This window comes from Rhinatrema bivittatum, unplaced genomic scaffold (genome assembly GCF_901001135.1).
Source record: "Rhinatrema bivittatum unplaced genomic scaffold, aRhiBiv1.1, whole genome shotgun sequence".
In the NCBI taxonomy this organism is placed as follows: domain Eukaryota; kingdom Metazoa; phylum Chordata; class Amphibia; order Gymnophiona; family Rhinatrematidae; genus Rhinatrema; species Rhinatrema bivittatum.
Window position 1 is genome coordinate 146,186 of NW_021820775.1, and position 26,923 is coordinate 173,108.

The 26,923-nt window shown below is 47.2% G+C and overlaps 1 protein-coding gene across 1 annotated transcript in view; it reads right to left on the reverse strand.

Moving 5' to 3' along the window:
* Positions 1–2,612: 2,612 nt before the first annotated feature.
* The window catches only part of LOC115082127 (E3 ubiquitin-protein ligase TRIM11-like), a 31,387-nt gene continuing 7,076 nt past the window's right edge, over positions 2,613–26,923 (reverse strand). Inside the window, exons 2-5 of the mRNA XM_029586387.1 lie at positions 8,342–8,347; positions 8,212–8,241; positions 3,667–3,848; positions 2,613–2,648 (exon numbers count right to left, since the gene is read on the reverse strand). Of these exons, the coding sequence (XP_029442247.1) occupies positions 2,613–2,648; positions 3,667–3,848; positions 8,212–8,241; positions 8,342–8,347 (254 nt within the window). The remainder of the gene's footprint in view (positions 2,649–3,666; positions 3,849–8,211; positions 8,242–8,341; positions 8,348–26,923) is intronic.

Consider the following 26,923-nt stretch of genomic DNA (forward strand, 5'->3'; position numbering starts at 1 on the left):
CCAGCCGAAATCGATCGTTAAGACGATCGAGGACACGATTCACATCTCTAGTAATAAATGCAAAGAACAAACAAATAAAATATATGTCTATGCTTTATAAAATGGGTATTGGAATTATGTGGCTCCCTGCATTGGAAGAATGCGGGTGCACAGAGATGTGCTATATTTATAAACACCGCGACTCCTGCCACATAATTCACCAAATAAACCCAAATAAAAAAATATAAAATATATGTCTGTGCTTTTATAAAATGAGTATTGGAATTATGTGGCTCCCTGCATTGGAAGAATGCGTGTGCACAGAGATGTGCTGTATTTATAAACACTGCGACTCCTGCCACATAATTCACTAAATAAACCCAAATAAAAAAATATAAAATATATGTCTGTGCTTTTATAAAATGAGTATTGGAATTATGTGGCTCCCTGCATTGGAAGAATGCGTGTGCACAGAGATGTGCTGTATTTATAAACACCGCGACTCCTGCCACATAATTCACTAAATAAACAGAAATAAAAAAATATAAAATATATGTCTATGCTTTATAAAATGGGTATTGGAATTATGTGGCTCCCTGCATTGGAAGAATCCATGTGCACAGAGATGTGCTGTATTTATAAACACTGCAACTCCTGCCACATAATTCACTAAATAAACCCAAATAAAAAAATATAAAATATATGTCTGTGCTTTTATAAAATGGGTATTGGAATTATGTGGCTCCCTGCATTGGAAGAATGCGTGTGCACAGAGATGTGCTGTATTTATAAACACCGCAACTCCTGCCAGATAATTCACTAAATAACCCAAATAAAAAAATATAAAATATATGTCTGTGCTTTTATAAAATGAGTATTGGAATTATGTGGCTCCCTGCATTGGAAGAATGCGTGTGCACAGAGATGTGCTGTATTTATAAACACCGCGACTCCTGCCACATAATTCACTAAATAAACCTAAATAAATAAATCTAAAATATATGTCTGTGCTTTTATAAAATGGGTATTGGAATTATGTGGCTCCCTGCATTGGAAGAATGCGTGTGCACAGAGATGTGCTGTATTTATAAACACTGCGACTCCTGCCACATAATTCACTAAATAAACCCAAATAAAAAAATCTAAAATATATGTCTGTGCTTTTATAAAATGGGTATTGGAATTATGTGGCTCCCTGCATTGGAAGAATGCGTGTGCACAGAGATGTGCTGTATTTATAAACACCGCGACTCCTGCCACATAATTCACCAAATAAACCCAAATAAAAAACAAATAAAACATATGTCTGTGCTTTTATAAAATGGGTATTGGAATTATGTGGCTCCCTGCATTGCACATAAACCCATGGGTGTGTAATTTAGGGCAGAGATGTGCTGTATTTATAAACTCACAATACTGCTGTCACTTTCCATGCAGAGACTGATACTCACTCTTAGGGTCCTGCAGGCACAGATAATGCAGGCTTTCTCCTCCTACTCGGAGTAGGATGCAGTAAAGTGCGCTCAGGCTGAGTGCACTGTTAGCCCCCGTTTGGCCGCTCGTTTTCGATGCGCTATTTTTACCCCTTATACAGTAAGGGGTAGATTTTTTTAAAAAGCGCAATCGCGTACTTTTGTTGGCGCAGCAGGCGCAAACAAAAGTACGCTGGATTTTATAAGATATGCACATAGCCACGTGTATCTTAAAAAATCCTGCATCGGCGCGCGCAAGGCTGCCGATTTTGGGCAGCCTGCGCGCGCCGAGCCGTGCAGCCTGCCTCCATTCCCTCCGAGGCCTCTCCGAAATCGAAGCAGCCTCGCAGGGAACTTTCTTTCGCCCTCCCCTCATCTTTCCCTCCCTTCCCCTACCTAACCCACCCCCCCGGCCCTATCTAAACCCCCCCTTACCTTTGTCCCTAGATTTACGCCTGCTAGAAGCAGACGTAAATCTACACGCGCCAGCGGACTGCTCGCGCCGTCATCCGACTCGGGGGCTGGTCCGGTGGCCTGGACCACGCCCCGGGCCGGCGCCACGCCCCCGGTCCCGCCCCCGAAACACCGCGTCCCGCCCCCGAAACGCCGCGTCATTCGGCCCCGCCCCCAACACGCCCCCGACACGCCTTCAAAAAACCCCGGGACTTACGCATGTCCTGGGGCTCTGCGCGCGCCGGCGGCCTATGCAAAATAGGCGCGCCGGCGCGCGAGGGCCCTGCTCGCGTAAATCCGGGCGGATTTACGCGAGCAGGGCTTTTAAAATCCGCCCGTAAGGGTTAATAGCATGTGGAAAACGTGCGGTCAACCCCCCGAAACTTATAGCGCCCGCAACATGCAAATGCATGTTGATGGCTCTATTAGTCATTGCCGCGCAATACAGAAAGCAAAATGTGCAGCAAAGCCACACATTTTACTTTCAGAAATTAACGCCTGCCAAAGGCAAGCCTGTGCGCGCGTCGGGAGAGTGGGCGCTTGCCGGCTCTCCTGTGACTTTTACTGAATCAGCCCGACAGTAACCAGTCCCAGCTATTTACCCACCCAACAAACCAAGCTAAAAAGAGCTTCACTTAATCACAATGTGGAGCCTTCAGGGCATTCTTTATGCACCAAGAACCTCTCTGGTTACATTTATCCTTCAGTTCACATTGTGATGACCTGAATGCTCTTCAGGTTTATCTAGAAATGTTTGGAAAGTTTTTACAAAAGTATGAGATGCAGGTGACGTCAGAAAATTAAGTTCCCAGTATTCTGAGCGTAATAAAGATTTTGAATCCATCTTCACTCCATTTAAATCAATCGATTTATTTCCTTTTGAGTCCGTCCATGATAGACATAGAGAGACACAGAAATACAGAACAAGGCAACACAGTAAATGAGAAAAAGTCCCAAGCGATCCATCCAGTCTGCCCAGCAAGCTTTTTTATTTAAGTGTTATTCTTAGGGCAATCTTTGCTCTGTGCAGGATCCCCATAAACCCCATCTAATCTGCTCAATTTCCTGGTGCAGTGCTGTCAGGGTGAGCCCCAAATGTCAGATTCTGTCCTCTACACCCCGGACACTTTATTTATTTGGATTTATTTTGATAGCTTTTCATTCATAATAAAAAGCTAAAAAGCTAAAGCATAAGAAAAACAGACTTAGCACTAAAATACCACACATACAAATAAACTTCCCAACAGAATAACCTGGCACTGGGAGGATCCTCAGAGCTGCTTTACAAGTACAGAAGAAAGGCAGGAGAGTGCCAGTGAGGGTGTGGGAGAAGGTGTAGAGATGAGATTTATTATCTGCATTGTAAAATGAAACTTCCCCTGCCTCATAGTCCAGGAGAATCCCCACTGCCCGGGGTCTCTCACTCCCAGCCTGGCACTGGGAGGATCCTCAGAGCTGCTTTATAAGTACAGAAGAAAGGCAGGAGAGAGCCAGTGAGGGTGTGGGAGAAGGTGTAGAGATGAGATTTATTCTCTGCATTGTAAAATGAAACTTCCCCTGCCTCATAGTCCAGGAGAATCCCCACTGCCTGGGGGCACTTATTCAGGGGGAGCTCGGTCCAGGGGGAGGTGAGGGCCCAGCATTTACCTCCATACTGCACTCCCACTCCCCAGTATCCCTCCTCAGGTGTTGGTGAGATCTCCCCCTCCCTCCTCACAGAGTCTCTGCACACCCCCAGCTCACAGTAACCCCCCACCCTCACCCCCACCTCCCAGTAATGTCTCCCCGAGGTGAAGCCCTCACGCCCCAGCACACAGGGCTCAGAATCAAATCTCCGGGGACTGCGGGGGAGGCTCTGCTTTCTCCCTCCCCCTCTGACCCTTTTCCCATCCTCAGACAGGAGGAGCTCAGGATGCGCAGTTTCAGGATCCAGAGTCACAGGCACTGCAGAGAGGAGGAGACATTAATAAACATGAGCACACACTCCTCATTGGTCCTCACACACCTCTAACCTCCATTGGTTCCCTTTACCCCCCACCTCAAATTATCATTGGCAACTCACTCTCCCACACCTAAACCTCATTGGCTGCTTCCAGAGTCACTTACTTAGTCTATGAGAGGAGATCTGTTATTGGCTGTCACCCACTGACAGGACTCAAACATACCAGTGATCCTATTGGCCGGCTGCCCTCCAGTATCTCCCATTGGACTGATTTCCCTGACAATATTAGTGACAGGGAGTTTCTAATTGGCTAATTCAGTGCCGGGTTTCCTATAACTCACAGCCCCATTGGCCTCCTCTTTCCATTTATTTTCCCCTTCCACTGAAACCCCCTCCCTCACCACAGCCCCCCCAATAAAGGCAGGGGCAGTCCTTAGTATAAGGGGCGGGGTCTGTGTCACTCCCTGCATGCGCTCCTGCGGCAGGAAGTGCAGTAATTGCACCGTGCGGTAGGAGGGAGCGGTGCTGGCACTGGGGTCTGGACCAGGAGAAGCTGCACCGGCCACGCAGGCGGGAAGGAGATGCAGAGGGCCGGATTTTAAATGCCCTTTTAAATGCCCTGCGCGCGTAAATCCGGCCGGATTTATGCGCGCAGGGCCCTCGTGCGCCGGCGCACCTATTTTGCATAGGCCGCCGCTGCGCGCAGAGCCCCGGGACGCGCATAAGTCCTGGGGCTTCGTAAAAGGGGCGGGGAGGGGGCATGTCCGGGGCGTTCCGTAAATGACGCGGCGCTTCGGGGGCGTGACGCGGCGTTTCAGGGGCGGGCCCGGGGGTGTGGCGCCGGCCCGGGGGCGTGGTCGAGGCCTCCGGACCAGCCCCCGCATCGGGTGATGCTTTCAGCAGGCGTAAATCTGCCATCAAAGGTAAGGGGGGGGGTTTAGATAGGGCCGGGGGGGGGGGGGGTGGGTTAGGTAGGGGAAGGGAGGGGAAAGTGGGGGGAAGGCGAAGGAAAGTTCTCTCCAAGGCCGCTCCGAAATCGGAGCGGCCTCGGAGGGAACAGGCAGCGCGCACTGGGCTCGGCGCGCGCAGGTTGCACAAATGTGCACCCCCTTGCGCGCGCCGACCCCGGAATTTATAAGATACGCGCGGCTACGGGCATATCTTATAAAATCCAGCGTACTTTTGTTCGCGCCTGGTGCGCGAACAAAAGTACGCACTCGCGCTAAATTATAAAATCTACCCCAGAGAGCGGAAAGTGCGGGGCCACCACAGAGCAAGGGGCAGAGGAGAGTGAAGGCTGTAGGGGCAGCAGATTCACAGCTGAGAAGGGGAAGGGGAGAGGGCTGGGGGATGCAGAGGTGGAGGGGAGGGAGGATGATTTCAGATGGAAGGGGAGTGAGGGGAGCAGGAAATAGAGGGATGGTGACAGACATGGAGGAAGAGCCAGGGGAGCTCAGGAGGATGTAGGCAGGGCCGGAGGAACCACTAGGTGAGCTAGGCCTGTGCCTAGGGTACCGAGACTTAGGGGGCGCCGCGGCAGGCAGCCAGCTCCCGACTCGCTCTGCCTCCCCGCCAGTGCCACCCTCCCGACACCCCTCTAGTGGTCCAGCGGAGGTCCCGGGAGTGATCTGCCGCTCCCGGGGCCTCTGCTGCCACTAAGCAAAATGGCGCCGGTGGCCTTCAGCCCCCTACCATGTGACAGGGGCCAACCAATGGCACCGGTAGCCATTGTGTGATTGAGAGAGACTGGCCAGAGAGGTGACCTGTGTATGTGTGAGAAAGACTGATCAGGGAGATGTCTAGTGTGTGTGTGTGTGTGTGTGAGAGAGAGAGAGAGAGACTGGTTGGGGAGATGACTGGTGTGTGAGAGACAGAAACTGGTCCTGAGGGTGTGACTGGTGTGTGTGTGTGTGTGTGTGTGTGTGTGTGTGTGTGTGTGTGTGTGTGTGTGTGAGAGAGAGAGAGAGAGAGAGACACAGAGAGACTGGTTGGGGAGATGATTGGTGTGCGAGAGACAGAAACTGGTCCTGAGAGTGTGATTGATGTGTTTCTGTGTGTGTGTGTGTGTGAGAGAGAGAGAAGAGACTGATTATGATCCCTAAGGAAGAGGACTGTGAGGACAGCTTCAGCAGCTACTGCTGCTTCTGGTGTGGCCTGCAAGGGAAAGGAGTAGGAGAACTGCTGGAGAGGGTAAGTAAAGGTGGCTTTTTAGGTTCATTTTTCTTGATTGACTATCATTTTAATTATTGGGTAGTATGTGATGTGTCTGCTGTTTGAAATATTTTATTGGTGTTTGGTAAAGCTTTCAAAATTTGCATGAGTCTTTAATTATTGGATATTCTGTTCATCGGCTGTTTTAAATTTATTTTATTTGTACGATTTTATAATTATGATTGCTGATTTATATATCTTGATTTTATTGATTTGTTTCATGAGGAATGGTAACATTTTTGTTTTCCCATTGTTACACTGTATAGAGTCTGGCGTGATGCGTTTTACAGTTCAGTTTTTGTCTGCACATTTCTATTTATACTTTATGTGGTTTTATTCTGTATTTGGTGAGGGTTTGTGTTCTGCATGCAAAGACTGAGATGAAGCATTCTTTTAGCATGTGGTTTCTCTGTAGGGATCTGGAGTAGCTTGGCCTGTTCTATTTTCCTGATAGGAGGTGTATTGATATTTTAGATTCTGGTGTAATATTTGTGGTATTCTTTTTCATAGGTAGAGTTGTTATTCTTTGAGTGTTGGCAGATAGTAATGTGTTGATACGGGAGGACCATGCCGAAATATATCATAATAGGTATGATGCCATATGAATTCCAAGACGCAAAGTTTTCTTGTTGGCATCACAACAGTGCATGAAATTATCACAACAACTTGTATATTAATTTTACCTCAGAATGCCATTTTTCATGTAAAATATGTTATAAATGCATAATTTAAAATTGTGTATGGGGAGGGGGCGCCAGACTGTAAGGTTTGCCTAGGGTGCCTAATACCCTTGCACCAGCCCAGGATGTATGGGCAGCAGATTAACAGCAGGAAATTTGGTAAGACTGGAGATACAGGGAGAGGAGGAGCCTGCATTTGGGGAGAGGAAGGAGGGAAGGGTTAAGGGCAGGGAATGGGGAAGCAGTGACAGCAGTGGAGAGGAAACCACAGATGAGAGCCGAGAAGGCTGGGGGATGCAGAGGTGGAGGGGGAGGATGATTTCAGTTGGTGGGGAATGGAGGGATGGTGATAATGATGGAGGAAACATAGAAACATAGAAACATAGAAATGACGGCAGAAGAAGACCGAATGGCCCATCCAGTCTGCCCAGCAAGCCTCACACATTTTTTCTCTCATTCTTATCTGTTACTCCTAGCTCCTTGTTCTATTCCCCTTCCACCCCCACCATTAATGTAGAGAGCAGTGATGGAGCTGCATGCAAGTGAAATATCTAGCTTGATTAGTTAGGGGTAGTAGGGGCAGTAACCGCCGCGATAAGCAAGCTACACCCATGCTTATTTGTTTTACCTAGACTATGTTGTACAGCCCTTGTTGGTTTTTTGTTTTTTTCTTCTCCCCTGCTGTTGAAGCAGAGAGCTATGCTGGATATGCATTGAAAGTGAAGTATCAGGCACATTTGGTTTGGGGTAGTAACCGCCGTAACAAGCCAGCTACTCCTCGCTTTGTGATTGCGAATCCTTTTTTTTTTCTTCACCCCTGTTGTTGAAGCTATGCAGGATATGTGTGAAGCATCAGTTTTTTGTTTTTGTTTTTTTTTTTTTCCCCCTGCCGTTGTTTGTTGTTTGTTTGTTTGTTTTTTTTCCCCTGCTGTTGAAGCAGAGAGCTATGCTGGAAATGCGTGATGTATCAGTCTTTCTCCCATGCCGATGAAGCAGAGAACCATGCTGGATATGCATGGAAAGTGAAGTATCAGGCACATTTGGTTTGGGGTAGAGCCAGAGGAGCTCAGGAGGCTGTAGGGGCAGCAGAGTCACAGCTGAGAGTGGGAGCCTGTGGAAAAGAGACTGCTGAGGTTGGAAGGGGAAGAGGAGGAGAATGTTTAGATCAGGCTTGGAGGGGAGAGGGAGGAAGAGGGTAAAGATACTGCTGGTGTCTGAGGGAGGAGAGAGCTGGGGTTACCTATGCCCTGACTCTGCCTAGCAGGGGACGCATTGCATGAGCACCCAGGGCTCTGCCCCCCGTGCCCTGAATCTCAGGTAACAGAGAACTGCCCTCTGCTTCCTGCCCCAACCCCTCCCCTCCCAGGAAGCAGGCAGGGGCAGGAGGGGAAGGGTGAGGCTGGAGGAGACCCTGTAGCAGCTCTCATTCATAGACTGGATCATTTGTATAATTAGTTATATCAGAGGCAGTTACCTGCATATCTGCCAAGATCCATCCACCACTCTGAATTAAAACAAAGAGAAACACGGATCAGAGGTCAGAGAAGAGAAATAAATACAGTGCTAGGCAGAAATATATTTATCAGACTGTGAATAAAACTTACCCACTCCTGCAGGGCGGGAAGAAACAGTAAGAAATAGAGAAATGTTAGAGCTTCCAGGTTATAAAACGTCCGTCAGAGAACTTGTGACAGTTCCTCTGTTATAAAGAAAGAACTTGGCATTTTATATGCGCTAGAATAGAATCATAAACATATATTAATAAAAATGATAATTCTCTGTTTTTATATACATCAGACGTATAAACCCCCTAGAATTATTCATGTAGTAACTGTACTGATTTTACATTGCTGATGCTGACAATAGAATCAGGATAAAGTTGATGGGACCTTATAGGGAAATTATCAAAGTGATTTCCAGGGGTAAACAGTGAAGATACAAACACTGGGGGTCATTTTCAAAGGAGTTACGCATGTAAATGTGACATACTATCGTAGCAATTTTCAAAAGCTATTTACTCGAGTAAAGTGCACTTACTTGAGTAAATCCTATGGACAATTCAATGGCATATATTGTAGCAATTTTGAAAAGCCCACTTACTTGAGTAAAGTGTATTTACTCGAGCAAAAACCAGTTTTGCTCGAGTAAATGCTTTTGAAAATCTGGCCCACTGAGTGGAGAGGTTTCCAGGGGGGAGGTATTAAAGGTGCACCCATTGGGGTAGATTTTCAAAAAAGCGCGATCAGCCTACTTTTGCTTGCGCATCAGACTCAAGCAAAAGTACGCTGGATTTTAGTAGATACGCGCGGAGCCGCGCGTATCCACTAAAATCCTGGATTGGCGCGCGCAAGGCTATCGATTTCGTATAGCCTGCGCGCGCCGAGCCGCGCTGCCTCCCCCCGTTCCTTCCAAGGCCGCTCCGAAATCGGAGCGGCCTCGGAGGGAACTTTCCTTTGCCCTCCCCTCACCTTACCCTCCCTTCCCCTACCTAACCCACCCCCCCGGCCCTGTCTACACCCCCCCCTTACCTCCCGGAGGGAGACGTAAATCCCCGCGTGCCAGCGGGCCTGCTGCGCGCCGGGCCGCGACCTGGGGGCGGGTACGGAGGGCGCGGCCACTTTCTTTTGCCCTCCCCTCACTTTCCCCTCCCTTCCCCTACCTAACCCACCCGCCCGGCCCTGTCTAAACCCCCCCTTACCTTTGTTGGGGGATTTACGCCTCCCTCTGGGAGGCGTAAATCCCCGCGCACCAGCGGGCCGCTAGCGCACCGGGACGCGACCTGGGGGCGGGTCCGGAGGGCGCGACCATGCCCCCGGGCCGCCCTGGGCCGTAACCACGCCCCCGGGCCCGCCCCCGAAACGCTCCCGACACGCCCCGAGAACGCCCCCTCAGAAAACCCCGGGACTTACGCGAGTCCCGGGGCTCTGCGCGCGCCGGTAGGCCTATGTAAAATAGGCCCACCGGCGCGCAGGGCCCTGCTCGCCTAAATCCGCCGGGATTTAGGTGGATTTAGGCGAGCAGGGCTCTTAAAATCCGCCCCACTGAGTGTAGGTGTTCTTGGGGGGGAGGTATTAAAGTTGCACACACTGAGGGGCGGATTTTCAGAGCCCTGCTCGCCTAAATCCACCCGGATTTGGGCGGATTTAGTGAGCCTATTTTACATAGGCCCACCGGCGCGCGCAGAGCCCCGGGACTCGCGTAAGTCCCGGGGTTCTCCGAGGGGGGCGTGTCGGGGGCGGGCCCGGTCGTCGCGGCATTTAGGGGGCGTGTCGGCAGCGTTTTGGGGGCGGGTACGGGGGCGTGGCTACTGCCCGGGGCGGTCCGGGGGCGTGGCCGCGCCCCCAGGTCGCGTCCCGGCGCGCAAGAGGCCCGCTGGCGCGCGGGGATTTACGCCTCCCTCTGGGAGGCGTAAATCCCCCGACAAAGGTAAGGGGGGGGCTTAGACAGGGCCGGGTGGGTGGGTTAGGTAGGGGAAGGGAGGGGAAGGTGAGGGGAGGGCAAAAGGAAGTTCCCTCCGAGGCAGCTCCGATTTCGGAGTGGCCTTGGAGGGAACGGGGGTAGGCTGCGCGGCTCGGCGCGCGCCGGCTATACAAAATCAATAGCCTTGCGCGCGCCGATCCAGGTTTTTAGCAGATACGCGCGGCTCCGCGCGTATCTACTAAAATCCAGCTTACTTTTGCTTGCGCCTGATGCGCCAGCAAAAGTAGGCCAATTCGCGCTATTTGAAAATCTACCCCTGAGTGTAGGTGTTCTTGGGGGGAGGTATTAAGGGGTAGATTTTCAAAAACGGTGCGTTCGTGTACTTTTGCTGGCGCCTGAGCGCAAACAAAAGTAGGCCTATTCGCGCTCCTTTTAAAATCCGCCCCACTGTGTGTAGGTGTTCTTGGGGGGGAGGTGTTAAAGTTGCACACACTCGGGTGGATTTTAAAAGCCCTGCTCACGTAAATCTGCGTAAATCCGCCTGATTTCGGAGCGGCCTCGGAAGGAACGGAGGCAGGCTGCGCGGCTCGGCGGCTCGGCGCGCGCAGGCTGCCCAAAATCGGCAGCCTTGTGCGCGCCGATCCAGGATTTTAGAGGATACGCGCGGCTATGCGCGTATCTTATAAAATCCAGTGTACTTTTGTTTGCGCCTGCTGCGCTTTTTTCAAAAGTCTACCCCACTGAGTGTAGGTGTTCTTGGGGGGGAGGTGTTAAATTTGCACACACTGAGTGTAGGTGTTCTTGGGGGGGGAGGTATTAAAGTTGCACACACTGAGTGCAGGTGTTCTTGGGGGGGGAGGTGTTAAATTTGCACACACTGAGTGTAGGTGTTCTTGGGGGGAGGTATTAAAGTTGCACACACTGGAGTAGATTTTAAAAGAAGCGCGATCAGCCTACTTTTGCTTGCGCATCAGACTCAAGCAAAAGTACGCTGGATTTTAGTAGATACGCGCGGAGCCGCGCGTATCCACTAAAATCCTGGATCGGCGCGCGCAAGGCTATCGATTTTGTATAGCCTGCGCGCGCCGAGCCGCGCTGCCTCCCCCCGTTCCCTCCAAGGCCGCTCCGAAATCGGAGCGGCCTCGGAGGGAACTTTCCTTTGCCCTCCCCTCACCTTACCCTCCCTTCCCCTACCTAACCCACCCACCCGGCCCTGTCTACACCCCCCCCCCTTACCTTTGTCGGGGGATTTACGCCTCCCGGAGGGAGACGTAAATCCCCGCGCGCCAGCGGGCCTGCTGCGCGCCGGGCCGCGACCTGGGGGCGGGTACGGAGGGCGCGGCCACGCGTAGCCACGCCTCCGTACCCGCCCCCAAAACGCTGCCGACACGCCCCCGGAACGCCGCGACGACCGGGCCCGCCCCCCGACACGCCCCCTCCGAGAACCCCGGGACTTACGCGAGTCCCGGGGCTCTGCGCGCGCCGGGAGGCCTATGTAAAATAGGCTTCCCGGCGCGCAGGGCCCTGCTCGCGTAAATCCGGGCGGATTTACGCGAGCAGGGCTCTTAAAATCCGCCCCACTGAGTGTAGGTGTTCTTGAGGGGGGAGGTATTAAATTTGCACACACTGAGTGTAGGTGTTCTTGGGGGGGGAGGTATTAAAGTTGCACACACTGAGTGTAGGTGTTCTTGGGGGGGAGATATTAAAGTTGCACACACTGAGTGTAGGTGTTCTTGGGGGGGAGGTGTTAAATTTGCACACACTGAGTGTAGGTGTTCTTGGGGGGGAGGTATTAAAGTTGCACACACTCAGTGTAGGTGTTCTTGGGGGGGAGGTGTTAAATTTGCACACACTGAGTGTAGGTGTTCTTGAGGGGGGAGGTATTAAATTTGCACACACTGAGTGTAGGTGTTCTTGGGGGGGAGGTATTAAAGTTGCACACACTCAGTGTAGGTGTTCTTGGGGGGGAGGTGTTAAATTTGCACACATTAGTGTTGATACAATAAGATGGACGTTAAGAAGGGCACTCATATTGAATTCCCGTTTACCTAATGTGCACAAAGCCACCTCCCCTGGACACTTGATGCAATATTTAAATGTCAGTTCCTTTAAAAAAGGATGTGCTAAGGAAAAATTGTCTCTAGCGCTGAAGTTTATTGGGTGCCCACAATTGCAATAAGCTCCCAATACGAGCATTCACTTTTATTCCACTTCTGGCCAATTCTGCTGAGGGTGATGGACGCCCATAGCTAAACGCCCCTTGCTATTGTGTTTGCAGAATTTTTTTTTCTAGATCGAACAAATATGCATTTATTTTTCAACACTGCAAGCAATATATTTAAGTTTCACAATGATATTAAGTAGGAGGAACCACAGAGGACCACATTTTTAAATTTCTTATGAGCCCTTGACTTGTAGATTGACTTAACACAACCTCTAGGGCTGGAGTTGAATCTGTCACAGTAAAAAGTGTGCGTTGGGTGCCTAGTGATTTTCTGCATCGTGGAGGGTTGGTAATAGCTGACAGTCTCATTTACATGGATTATATATGTGATGAGAGCTTTCGGCTACGCATTTGTTTGAGCATTTGTTTTGGACAAACTAATCTCCTTATAGCTTCGGGTGCTAATCTAGCGCATTCAAAACACGCGTAGACCCAAGCGCTAGGCTGGACGCACTTTATTGCATTGACTCCATTGAGTGGAGGTGTTCCCAGGGGAAGGTGTTAAAGGTACACACTGAGCAGAGGCGTTTGTGGGGGTGGTATTAAAGATGCACTCATTGAGGGGAGACATTCCCGGGGGAGGTGTTAAAGTTGCACACTATGTTCCCGGGGGATTGTGTTAAGGGTGCACATATTGAGTGGAGACATTCCTGGGGGAGGTGTTAAAGTTGCACACTATGTTCTTGGAGGATTGTGTTAAGGGTGCACACATTGAGTGGAGACATTCCTGGCGGAGGTGTTAAAGTTGCACACTATGTTCCCGGGGGATTGTGTTAAGGGTGCACACATTGAGTGAAGACATTCCTCAGCAAAGGTGTTAAAGGTGCTCGTGTTGAGTGGAGACGTTTCTGGGGAAGGGTTCTAAAGATGCACACAGCGAGTGAAGGGATTTCCGGGATTGCTAATGGTTAAATGGTTCTTCTCAACCGGACGACCTGGTCTTGCGCTGCTGGCGCTACCTGTCAGAGTAAGAGCCCCCACCTTCGCTTCTGCCTCCAACCGACCCGCGAACTCGTGACCCAACCGCGTCCCTAGACCAATCGGAGGCCAGGCATGGCTGTGATCTCATCGGCAACAGAAGGCAAGCCCTTTAAATCAGGGCACTCACCAGCGGCGCCTTCTTTCTCAACTGGATGACCTGGGCTTGTAGTGCCGGCGCTACCTGTCGGGGTAAGAGCCGCCACCTTCACTTCTCCCTCTGACCGACCCGCGAACTCGTGTCCCGACCCGACCGCGTCCCTAGGCCAATCGGAGGCCAGGCGTGGCTGTTATCTCATCAGCAAGGGTCAGCAATCCTTTTAAATCAGGGCACTCACCAGCGGCGCCTTCCTTCTCAACCAGATGACCTAGGCTCGCGCTGCCGGCGCTACCTGTCGGGGTAAGAGCTCCCATCTTCGCTTCTCCCTCTGACTGACCCGTGAACTCATGGCCCGACCTGACCGCGTCCCTAGGCCAATCGGAGGCCAGACATGGCTGTGATCTCATCGGCAAGGGACGCAATCCCTTTAAATCAGGACATTCACTAGCGGCGCCTTCCTTTCTTCTCAACCGGACGACCTGGGCTCGCGCTGCTGGCTCTATCTGTCAGGGTAAGAGGCCCCATTTTCGATTCTCCCTCCGACTGACCCATGAACTCATGGCCCGACCTGACCGCGTCCCTAGGCCAATCGGAGGCCAGGCATGGCTGAGATCTCATCGGCAATGCTGCTGGCGCTACCTGTCAGTGTAAGAGCCCCCTCCTTCGCTTCTCCCTCTGACTGACCCTCAAACTCATGGCCCAACCCGACGGCGTCCCTAGGCCAATCGGAGGCCAGGCGCGGCTGTGATTTCATCGGCAAGGGACAGCAAGCCTTTTAAATCAGGGCACTCACCAGCGGCGCTGCGTGCCGGGCGTCATGCGCCAAAGGAGCGCGACCAAAGGGGCCTGCCCATTAGTGTGGCCCCTTTTGTGCTCTTCCCCATCGACATACAACTGGACTGAACTGCCAAGAAGCTGACCCCATTTTCCTCATCTCTCCCAGTCCTTTCAGCAGCATAGGATACAAGCCTATAATCCATTTATACCATTACCTTTTCTTATCAACTCCCAATCGCTAGTCAAAAAGACACCCATCCTCCACGACCTCCTATCAGACAGGCAACCTGATATCTGCGCAATAACTGAAACATGGTTCAAACCTACAGACCTAGTTCTTTCAAACCAACTTCCCACACAACATTATGACATCATCTCCCTACCCAGGCACAAAAAAAAGAGGCTGAGGCCTCTTATTAGCTGCTAAAAAAGAACTTAGGGTAATCACTCAGACCATCAACTTCATCCCCAAAGTTGAAATGGGCCTTTTCAAATCCACTCAATTGCAAGTTTGCCTAGTCTACACCCCCCCCCCCCCCCCCGGTCTACTAGATAACAACCCCTCCCCCCTCATCGAATTTATAGCAGATAATATAAACATTGACATCCCAACCATTATTCTCGGAGTCTTCAACCTCCATGTGGACAAGGTCCCCCTATCCTCCAACTGTGAAGCCTTTCTATCATCCATGTATGCCATGGATTTTAAACAAATTATAACCAGCCCCACCCATAAAGCGGGACACACCCTAGATTTAATTTTCATAAACTCATCTCCTCTGCAGACATCCCTACCTGTACCCCAGTACGCTGGTCGGACCACTCACTCATAAAAGCCAACTTAACCATTAAAAAATTGAGCCCCTCACCCTTACACAAAAATACTATTCATTTTAGAAAACCCTGCGCCAAAGAAGACCTAATTTCCCACCTCTCCAAATCTTGACCTTTCGAATGCCGAATTGGCTCTTTCCTCTTGGAACAAAATAACCATCAACATCGCTAATAAAATTTGCCCTTTAATGACTAAAGAATTAAATCCCGCCCTCAATACCAAAAAACCCTGGTACACACCGAAATTAAAAAAACTAAAACATGAACTAAGAACTAAAGAAAACAAATGGCGCAAAGACCCTTTTGCCACTATGTTGGCAACTTATAATCTTCCCTGCACACCTATAGATCCTCTATCCTCAAAACAAAGAGACTTCTATGCTCTCAAAATCCATAACTTTCAATATGATCCCAAGGCCCTCTTCTCATGTGTCGCTGACCTCACTAAAACGTCCCCATCCTCCATCCCTGAAAGCGAGGCCAAAAGCAAATGTGATGAACTTGCAGTCTTCTTCCAAGACAAAATCTCCAAGCTCTTGTTACGATTTACATCTTCCCCCTCACCCCCCAACACCAACCCCAACAACTCTGGAGCCTCCTTTAACTCCGAGTCCACATCCTCCCTTGAAATAGAATCACTTCTAAAGAAAATGAAACCTTTCTCACACCCACTGGACAACATCCCCACAAAAATACTACTGACTATACCAAACTTAGGGGGTCATTCAAAATGCGATAAAGTGTTTTCGCATGCGAAAAGCCCCGTTAACGCATGTGAAAACGTGTTTACCACATGCAATCGCACCATATCGTATGGTGCGATGCAAATTCAGAAAATAGGAGGAGTGTGGGCTGGGTTAGCCTGTCTGTGAATAGCTATTGCACAGCCATAATGCCAATTTTAACTACACCCCTTTGAATTGTGTGTGTGTGAGAGAGAGAGAGAGACTGGCTGTAATATCATGGCCCATAGGTAGGTATTTGTATCCCTATGGTAGGCCCACCTAGTAACTCGAGGTGGGGATTAGGTAAGAGTGTAGGGGGTTAAGGGCCACTTTGACATTCTACGTGACACCTACGAACAGAACAGTGGTCTCTTGTGAAGATTTGCTGGCCTTCGGAGTGAGGAAACTCAATCCAAGATGAGATGTGGGCAAGGTTCTCTCAACCTAGCTTGATGGACTCTCTACCTGGGTAACATCAAGCTAGGTTGAGAGAACCTTGCCCACATCTCATCTTGGAGTGAGTTTCCTCACTCCGAAGGCCAGCAAATCTTCACAAGAGACCACTGTTCTGTTCGTAGGTGTCACGTAGAATGTCAAAGTGGCCCCTAACCCCCTACACTCTTACCTAATTCCCACCTTGAGTTACTAGGTGGGCCTACCATAGGGATACAAATACCTACCTATGGGCCATGATATTACAGCCAGTCTCTCTCTCTCTCTCTCTCTCTCTCTCTCTCTCTCTCTCTCTCTCTCTCTCTCTCTCTCTCTCTCTCTCTCTCTCTCTCTCTCTCTCTCTCTCTCTCTCTCTCTCTCTCTCTCCCTCTCTCTCTCCCTCTCCAGAACACTGAAACAGGCTGTCTGGAAACATCATGAACCGTGATAAACCAGCCTGTGCAGTGTGATGATTCTTTGGTTGTTTTATCGTGCATCGCGAAGACATTTGCGCATATCGTGAAAACATCGCGGCACGCGAAGTTTCCCCGCTGCACGAAAAAAGCCTCATTTGCATGGGAAACACCCCTTAATGCGTTACCAATGCGATATTGGAAAATGAGGCCCTTAGTTCTTTGCAATAAATGCTATATTAGCATAAAACACACCCCTTTTGCTATCGCTTGCGGTACTTACCGCATTTTGATAAATCCACCCCTTAATTGCTAAACCCCTTGCCGATATCATTAACTGCTCCCTCTCTCTCGGACACATCCCTAAATCATTGAAACAAGAAATCCTCAAACCCATATTGAAGAAACCTAACCTGGACCCAGGCGATCTCGCAAACGTCCAACCAATTTCAAACCTGCCATTTATAGCAAAACGCATGGAAAGGGTAGTCAACATCCAACTGACTAAGTTTCTGGAAAAACAAAATATTCTCTACCCATCCCAATTCGGCTTCCGTAAATTCTTCAACAAGGAAACACTCCTAATATCCCTCTCCGACACCCTCCTAAAAGGATTAGATAAGGGCCAATCTTTTATACTCGCATTGCTAGACATCTCATCCGCATTTGACACTATCAATCATGACATACTTCTAAATCATCTCACCGAAATTGGCATTACAGGAACCACCCATCGCTGGTTTGAATCCTTCCTTAACAATAGCCACTATAAGGTCAGAATAGGGGATAAGGAATCCACCCCCATAAATTTAACTCGGGGAGTCCCCCAAGGTTCTTCCCTCTCCCTGCTATTACTAGCAACAGTCACATGGAATAGACTTAGTTTTTGGGTTCTTGCCAGGTTCTTATAGTCTGGATTGGCCACTGTTGGAAACAGGATGCTGGGCTTGATGGACCCTTGGTCTGACCCAGCATGGCATGTTGTTATGTTATGTTATGTTCTGACCCTTTTCAACATTTACCTCCTCCCCCTTTGTCAACTCCTAGCTAACCTAGGTCTTTATCTATGCGGACGATGTCCAAATCCTCATCCCCATAACTGAATCTATCCCCAAATCCCTCAAGATCTGGGACAACTGCCTTAACTCGACTAACCATCTTCTTACCAGCCTCAATCTCACCCTTAACAGAGCCAAAACGAAACTACTCATCATCTCTCCTAACCAAAACAACCTCACCCCTCCTGACTCTGCTGCAATGAATGACCGCCAAGTGAGAGACCTTGGATTCATTCTGGTGTAAACCGCCTTTACATGGGTTACCCTCCCTTTTTAATAATATCCAGGCCGAGGGAAGGATATAGGTAACCTTGGTGTTAATAGTAAAGAGGTATATATGAAAATCCTCTTTCCTTATCAGTTAATTTATAAAGGACAGAGTGAAATACACTCTATCACCTGATCAGTTATACTCCTGCCGATTAGGAGAGGAATGAGGTAAATTAAAAAAAAAGGATAAAAGCCAAAGTTGTGATTATTATTATCTTTTACCTTAACTGTTTTATTTTTTTCTTTTCACCAAACAATACTTCAAATACCTTAAACATCCATTAACCTCTTAAAAAAAATTCAGATAAGTATAACTTATAACCATTACTATTATAACTTTACATCAGGTTTTCTTATATCTTACAATTACTTTAAAACTCTTTTCATTAAACAAGTCCTTCTGTTCAGTCTCTGTTATTCAGGTGAGTAACTTTTCTTTACTTCAAACACTGTTTATAAACAAGCTTGTTTATGTATTTACTTAACTTTAGTTCTCTTTAGTTCTTCTTCTTATCTTTGTTTTGTCTTTTTCTTTGATTTGTATGCGATGCTTGAGTACGATGGATAGCTTTGTTTCTTCTTCTTTGCTTTGAATAGCCTTGCTTCTTCTTCTTTTCCTTCTTTTAACTGTTAATGCCTACTTCCTACCTTTAACAAATCAATGAGAGATACTATCTCCCTAATAAAGTAGTTTCTGTAGACTAAGTCAGTGTGTTACCTTATTGTTGGTGTTGCACCTTATTGTAACTGAATTCTAGCTAATAAAAATCAAAAGATAATCAAGTTTTCCCTACCTTTGCAAGTTTTCATTTTAATAACTAGTGGGTAGCTTTTGAGTATATTTTTGGTGACTTTTAGTATAAATTCTCTTCTTTAGCTTCACATTTAACGTATTTGTATTGTCATCATATACTCTCTCTCTCTTCTTCGCACAAACGATATATAGCTTTCTTTTATTTGGCTCAGTTCCAAATATTAAACTGTCATTGCCTCTGTGCATTAATTACATAAGTTCCATGTTATTTCAATAACATTGGATAAATCTATGGCATCATTCCATAGTATATTTATAATACAGCTGTTGTATCTCTCTCATGAAACAGCTGAACATCAATAGGCATATTAGGCATATCATTAATGCTTCTCTAATATTAGTCACCTATATTTATCAAAAACATAAATTATTATTATTATTATTTTATGTTTTTCAAATGCTTACCCAATTATTCTCTCTTAAAATACTTGCCATTCACTAATTCTAAACATTCTTTTCTATTTTAAGCAGATTAGAATGTACACATTAAGGAGTATGAACACAACACCTCCTTACTAATCAATGTCAGTCTAGGTTCTGCCTATGCTTTTCTAACTGCCACTTACTTTCTGAAGGGATTTAGATACCTGCTCTCTGATGTCACTTGCACTATTTGTTTAAATAAAGTAAATTATTTCTTAACTTTTTTATTTAATATTCTTTCCTTCGACATTCTTTTCAAATATAATTTATTATCATTCTTTTTCCTGTCTTTTTTATTTTCAACTCAGTATAACTTTTAAATTATTTTCAGTGCTTTGACCTCTAATAGTATCATTACTCTGGTCTTTTCACACGTAACTAAGGAAGCTACATTGATGTCATTCTTAGATACCATCAGGGAACTTTGATAATCACTATAGCAACCGGATTAAACTAATAAATGTAGGGGAGCTCTGCCTGTTCTAATTACATAATCAAGTCTAATTTTAAATAGATTTCTGATATAAAAAGTACCTATCTAAATAAAAAGAAATATTTCTTATGTATTTCTATTTTTAATGCCCTTCAAAACTCTTTATTTGTTCAAAAGCACTTCAAAAACATTTCTAATAGGTTGTCTCTACTGTAACTTAACAGGTAAACTTCCCTCTGTCTTTCATTCTATTTACTTTTAAAGCTGTCTGTTTTCCTTCTTCTGCTGAGGAAGCTCAGTCAGAACTAAAGCTTCAGCTGCCTTTCTCCATGGCAACCAGATACCTCTGTTCTAACTTCTAAGTTACATCCCTAATAGAAACATTTCCATGCCTCGCCAGGGCAGAACAACTACCTTAGTTAACTCTTTCCTATCTCTCACCTTTCCAGGACCAAAGCAGCCCCCAGAAACACCACGACAGTCTCTCTCTAGATCTGTGCTTGCCCTTAGTGACCACCAAACCCCCTTCTCTTCTACAGCCCTCAGTCATCAAGGATGTGCAGCACTATGCTGTACTCTCTGAGAAACTGTGTTTGTTTGTTTTTATTAGCAGTAATTATATCAAGTCCTGTATATCAGCTACCTGTCAGCTCCTCTATCTTATTGAACTCCTTCTCATGGTAAGTACTATTTTTATCACTTTATTTTTTTTTTGTCCTATCCACACTGGACAACCAGTTGAACCTAAAAAAATTCATCAACACCACAATAAAAGATGGCTACTTTAAACTCCAAGTTCTAAAAAAGATTAAAACCCTTCCTCCACTTCAACAACTTTCATACAGTCCTCCAAGCCACACTGTTTTCTAAAATTGACTATTGCAATTCTCTGCTCCTAGGCCTCTCCACAACTACCATTAAACCCCTCCAAATGCTCCAGAACACTGCGGCTAGAATCCTCACTAATACCCGCAAAAAAGAGCACATTACACCTATCCTCAAAGATCTCCACTGGCTCCCTATCCACTTTAGAATAATCCATAAGAGCCTTACTATCATCCACAAGTCTCTTCACAACCAGCAAACCCACCGGCTAAATGATTCCTTACACTACTATACATCCAACAGACCCGTCAGATCCGCTTACAAAGGATCCCCCCCCAAACTGTTCCACCACATTTCCACCAGAGAACGTGCATTTTCCTTAGTAGGACATTCATTATGGAACTCCATGCCTTCAGACCTACGCGTAGAACACTGCACCCAAACTTTAAAAAAACCCTAAAAACCTGGCTGTTCAAACAAGCCTTTTCATAATCTCATCCTCCATTACTGTATCTTCCTTGCTATTAATGAACTTCCTCACCCTGTCCCTCCCTATTTAACTACCACTTCACTCCCAATACCCTCTTACAACCTAGTAAGAACTATGGTACCCACAGTAAAATTTCCTCCAATTTTCCCCTCTCACCCCTTTCTCCCATCCCCCTTATTCTGTCAGCCCATCTCCTCTCACCCTCTTAGTCTATATAATCCTTAAATTTATCGGTTGACACCTATTGCCTACTTCTTCTCCTATTCCCTCTTAATCTATATAAATCCTAAGTTTCTCAGTTGACACTCTTTTGTCTTTCATTTAGCTTAATTATGCCTTAGTTAGTCACCTTTTACCACGCTGGATTTTTTAAGATACGCACGTAGCCGCGCGTATCTTATAAAATCTGGGGTCGGCGCACGCAAGGGGGTGCACATTTGTGCAACCTGCGCGCGCTGAGCCCAGCACGTGCTGCCTGTTCCCCCCGAGGCCGCTCCGAAATCGGAGCGGCCGTGGAGGGAACTTTCCTTCCGCCTCCCCTCACCTCCCCCCACCTTCCCCTACCTAACCCACCCCCCAGCCCTATCTAAACCCCGCCTACCTTTGTTGGCAGATTTACACCTGCCAAAAGCAGGCGTAAATCTGCGCGCGCCAGTGGGCTGCTGGCGCGCCATCACCCGACCTGGGGGCTGGTCCGGAGGCCTCGACCACGCCCCCGGGCCCGCCCCGAACCACCCCCTGACCCCAGACATGCCCCCGGACACGCCCCCTCCCGCCCCTTTTACAAAGCCCCGGGTCTTACGTGCGTCCCGGGGCTATGCGCGTGCTGGCAGCCTATGTAAAATAGGCGTGCCGGCGCGCGAGTACTTTTAAAATCCGGCTGCAAGCATTTAGTTTTAAATTTTTTTTCTTTCTTTTCTTATTTTTTTTTGCAGCCCCCCCTCCGGAGTCGGACATCGGCGAAGACGACCGTGGCTCCCCTGCCTCCAGCTGCCCGCGAAGATGGATGCCTGCACGGGCGAAAGCAGCCCCTGTGCATGCAATTTGGCCACTCAAGGCGTGACGTCACGACGTTTGGCTTCACGGCATGTGACGTCACGTCTTGAGCGGCCCAATTGCACGCACAGGGGCCGCTTTTGCCCGTGCAGGCGTCCATCTTCGCGGGCAGCTGGAGGCAGGGGAGCCGTGGTCATCTTCGCCGATGTCCGTCTCCGGAGGGGGGCTGCAAAAAAGTAAGTTGCTTCGTTGCTTTACAGTGCCAGTCCTCTCTCCCCCCCTCCCGAAGCAAGGCGCGATAAGCAGCCTTGCTTCGGGAGGGGGGGAGAGAGGACTGGCAATCCCGAGCGTAGGATTGCCCGTCCTCTCTCCCCTCTCTCTCTTGCTACTTTTTTTTTTCGCTTTTTCGCTTTTTTTTTTTCGCTTTTTCGCTTTTTTTCCGCTTTCGTTGCTTGCTTCGGGAGGAGGGGAGAGAGGGCTGGCAATCCCGAGCGTCGGAGAACCGTCCACTTCCTGGTACCTGTCATTTCAAATGTCATTTGAAATGACAGATACCAGCCTGTCCGTGAAGCGTTAGGCCAGCGCACCCAGGATACTGTATAGCGCTCTATACAGTAAAATGGGTTGCGCGGGCCTAACGCTTCACGGACGCTTCTTAGACGCAGCTTGCATTTGCAAGCTATTTACATACAGTATCGAGCGGTAGGTGAGCTGGACTGTGCGTGCGGCAACCGCGGGTGCGCCCGGCACTAACGCAGCTCTTCCTACCGCTCCTTACTGTATCGGCCTGTTAGAGAGGAATAACCAGGAGGAAAAAGAGGTGATAATGCCCTTGTACAGGGCCTTGGTGAGGCCTCACCTGGAATATTGTGTTCTGTTCTGGAGCTCGTAACTCAAAAAGGATAGAGACAGGGTGGAGGCGGTCAAAGAAGAGCGAACAAAATGGTGAGGGGTCAGCACTGGAAGAGTTATGAGGAGAGGCTGAAGCATCTGACTGTGCACACCCTGGAGGAGAGGAGGTGCAGGGGAGATAGGATACAGACCTTCAGATACCTGAAAGGTTTTAATGATGTAGAATCGTCAAACCTTTTCCGTTGGAAAGAAATCACTAGAACTAGAGGTCATGAAATGAAACTCCAGGGAGGACGACTCAGAACCAAGGTCAGGAAATATTTCTTCATGGAGAGGGTGGTGGATGCCTGGAAGGCCCTTCTGGAGGAGGTGGTGAAGATGAATTCAAAGGGGCATGGGATAAACACTGAGGACCCCTAAAGGCTGGAGGATGGGAATAAAGAAAAGAGTGCATGGGGGGTAACTGGGGGTAACTTGCTGCTGTGGTGGTTCCTACCCTTAATAAATAACAGTACCAAGGCTTAATGCAGCTCCATCACTGCTCTCTGCTTCAACGGCAGTGGGGAAAGAGGAATTGGATTCAGACAGCAACCGAGGGCCCTGACTTTCACGGTTTGAGGAACAAATAAACATGGGGGTAACTTGCTGATACGGATGTTACTACCCTTAATCACTAAGCCTAGTACTTTTGATTCAGCTCCATCATTGCTCCCTGCTTCCATGGCAAGGGATAAGGGAAATTGGATTCAAACAGCACCCGAGGTCCTGACTTTTACAGTCTGGGAAACTGATAAGCATGGGGGTAACCTGCAGAGTGCAGCAAATATTGGCATAAGCTTGCTGGGCAGACTGGGTGGATCATTGGCTCCTTTAGAACATAAGAACATAAGAAATTGCCATGCTGGGTCAGACCAAGGGTCTAACAAGCCCAGCAACCTATTTCCAACAGAGGCCAAACCAGGCCACAAGAACCTGGCAAGTACCCAAACACTAAGAAGATCCCATGCTACTGATGCAATTAATAGCAGAGGCCATTCCCTAAGTAAAATTGATTAATAGCCGTTAATGGACTTCTCCTCCAAGAACTTATCCAAACCTTTTTTGAACCCAGCTACACTAACTGCACTAACCACATCCTCTGGCAACAAATTCCAGAGTTTAATTGTGCGTTGAGTGAAAAAGAATTTTCTCCGATTAGTCTTAAATGTGCTACTTGCTAACTTCATGGAATGCCCCCTAGTCCTTCTATTATTCGAAAGTGTAAATAACCGATTCACATCTACTCGTTCTAGACCTCTCATGATCTTAAACACCTCTATCATATCCCCCCCTCAGCCGTCTCTTCTCCAAGCTGAACAGCCCTAACCTCTTCAGCCTTTCCTCATAGGAGAGCTGTTCCAACCCTTTTATCATTTTGGTTGCCCTTCTCTGTACCTTCTCCATCGCAACTATATCTTTTTTGAGATGCGGTGACCAGAATTGCACACATTATTCAAGGTGTGGTCTCACCATGGAGCGTTATAGAGGCATTATGACATTTTCCATTTTATTAACCATTCCCTTCCTAATAATTCCTTACATTCTGTTTGCTTTCTTGACTGCTGCAGCACACTGAGCTGACGATTTTAAAGTATTATCCACTATCATGCCTAGATCTTTTTCCTGGGTGGTAGCTCCTAATATGGAACCTAACATCGTGTAATTACAGCAAGGGTTATTTTTCCCTATGTGCAACACCTTGCACTTATCCACATTAAATTTCATCTGCCATTTGGATGCCCAATCTTCCAGTCTTGCAAGGTCCTCCTGTAATGTATCACAATCTGCTTGTGATTTAACTACTCAGATAATTTTGTATCATCCGCAAATTTGATAACCTCATTCGTCGTATTCCTTTCCAGATCATTTATATATATATTGAAAAGCACCGGTCCAAGTACAGATCCCTGAGGCACTCCACTGTTTACCCTTTTCCACTGAGAAAATTGACCATTTAATCCCACTCTCTGTTTCCTGTCTTTTAACCAGTTTGTAATCCACGAAAGGACATCGCCTCCTATCCCATGACTTTTTAGTTTTCTTAGATGCCTCTCATGAGGGACTTTGTCAAACACCTTCTGAAAAGTCAAATATACTACATCTACCGGTTCACCTTTATCCACATGTTTATTAACCCCATCAAAAAAATGAAGCAGATTTGTTAGGCAAGACTTCCCTTGGGTAAATCCATGTTGACTGTGTTCCATTAAATCATGTCTTTCTATATGCTCTACGATTTTTATCTTGAATAGTTTCCACTATTTTTCCCAGCACTGAATTCAGGCTCACTGGTCTATAGTTACCCAGATCGCCCCTGGAGCCTTTTTTAAATATTGGGGTTACATTGGCCACCCTCCAGTCTTCAGGTACAATGGATGATTTTAATGATAGGTTTCAAATTTTAACTAATAGATCAGAAACTTCATTTTTTAGTTTCTTCAGTACCCTAGGATGCATACCATCCGGTCCAGGTGATTTGCTACTCTTTAGTTTGTCAATCTGGCCTACTACATGTTCCAGGTTCACAGTGATTTCATTCAGTTCGTCTGATTCATTACCCCTGAAAACCATCTCTGGAAATGGTACCTCCCCAACATCCTCATTAGTAAACACGGAAGCAAATAATTCATTTAGTCTTTCTGCAATGGCCTTATCTTCCCTAAAAGCCCCTTTAACCCCTCGGTCATCTAATGGTCCAACTGGCTCCCTCACAGGTTTCTTGCTTCGGATATATTTTTTAAAGTTTTTTTAATGAGTTTTTGCCTCTATGGCCAACTTCATTTCAAATTCTTTCTTCACCTGTCTTATCAATGTTTTACACTTAACTTGACAATGCTTATGTTTTAACCTATTTTCTTCAGATGGATCCTTCTTCCAATTTTTGAAAGATTTTTTTTTTTTGCTAAAATAGCCTCTTTCACCTCACCTTTTAACCTTGACGGTAATCATTTTGCCTTCCTTCCACCTTTCTTAATGTGTAGAATACATATGATCTGCGCCTCTAGGATTGTATTTTTAAACAATGACCATGCCTGTTGAACATTTTTAACCTTTGCAGCTGCACCTTTCATTTTTTTTCTATTTTCCTCATTTTATCAAAGTTTCCCTTTTGAAAGTTTATGTTAGTGCTAAAGATTTACTTATTGTCCCCTTCCAGTTATTAGTTTAAATTTGATCATGTTATGATCACTGTTGCCAAGTGGCCCCACCACAGTTACCTTGCTCACCAAATCTTGCATTCCACTAAGAATTAAATCTAAAATAGCTTCCTCTCTTGTTGGTTCCTGAACCAATTGCTCCATGAAGCAGTCATTTATTACATCCAGGAACTTTATGTCTCTAGCAAGACCTGATGTTACATTTACCCAGTCAATATTGGGGTAATTGAAATCTCCCATTATTATTGCACTGCCAAATAGGTTTGCTTCCCTGATTTCTCTTAGCATTTCATCATCTGCCTGACCATTTTGTCCAGGTGGACGGTAGTATACTCCTATCACTATACTCTTACCCAACACACATGGGATTTCTACCCATATAGATTCTACTGAGCATTTAGTCTCTTGTATGATCTTTATCCTGTTGGACTCTGTACCCTCCTGGACATAAAGTGCCACACCCCCACCAAGTTGATCCTCCCTATCATTACGATATAATTTGTACCCTGATATAGCACTGTCCCATTAGTTATCCTCCTTCCACCAAGTCTCTGTGATGCCAATTATGTCAAAATGACCTATCATTCCTGCCGTCTTGTCTATGTTTCTATGTAAGAGGATTAAGGACAGAGGTTTTTCATCTTCATCTCCAGGCAGATCTAGGCCGGGTTTGAAGGGAGAACAAGTCAGTGCTCCCGGGAAGTACAGGGGGCATCCAGCTTTGGTGGCCTTTATGGAGTTATGGGAAGGGCTTCATAGGAGTCTACATAGGAAAATAAGGAAAAGAACATATATTGACATTTTCAAGTTGTTGGAAGGGAGGAGGGGTGCTAGGACAGACAAACAGAAGGGGAAGAAGGCGGCAAAGGGGGATATGAGTTCTAAGGAAGTCCCGCGGAATATGATAAATTGGGTGCGATGTTTT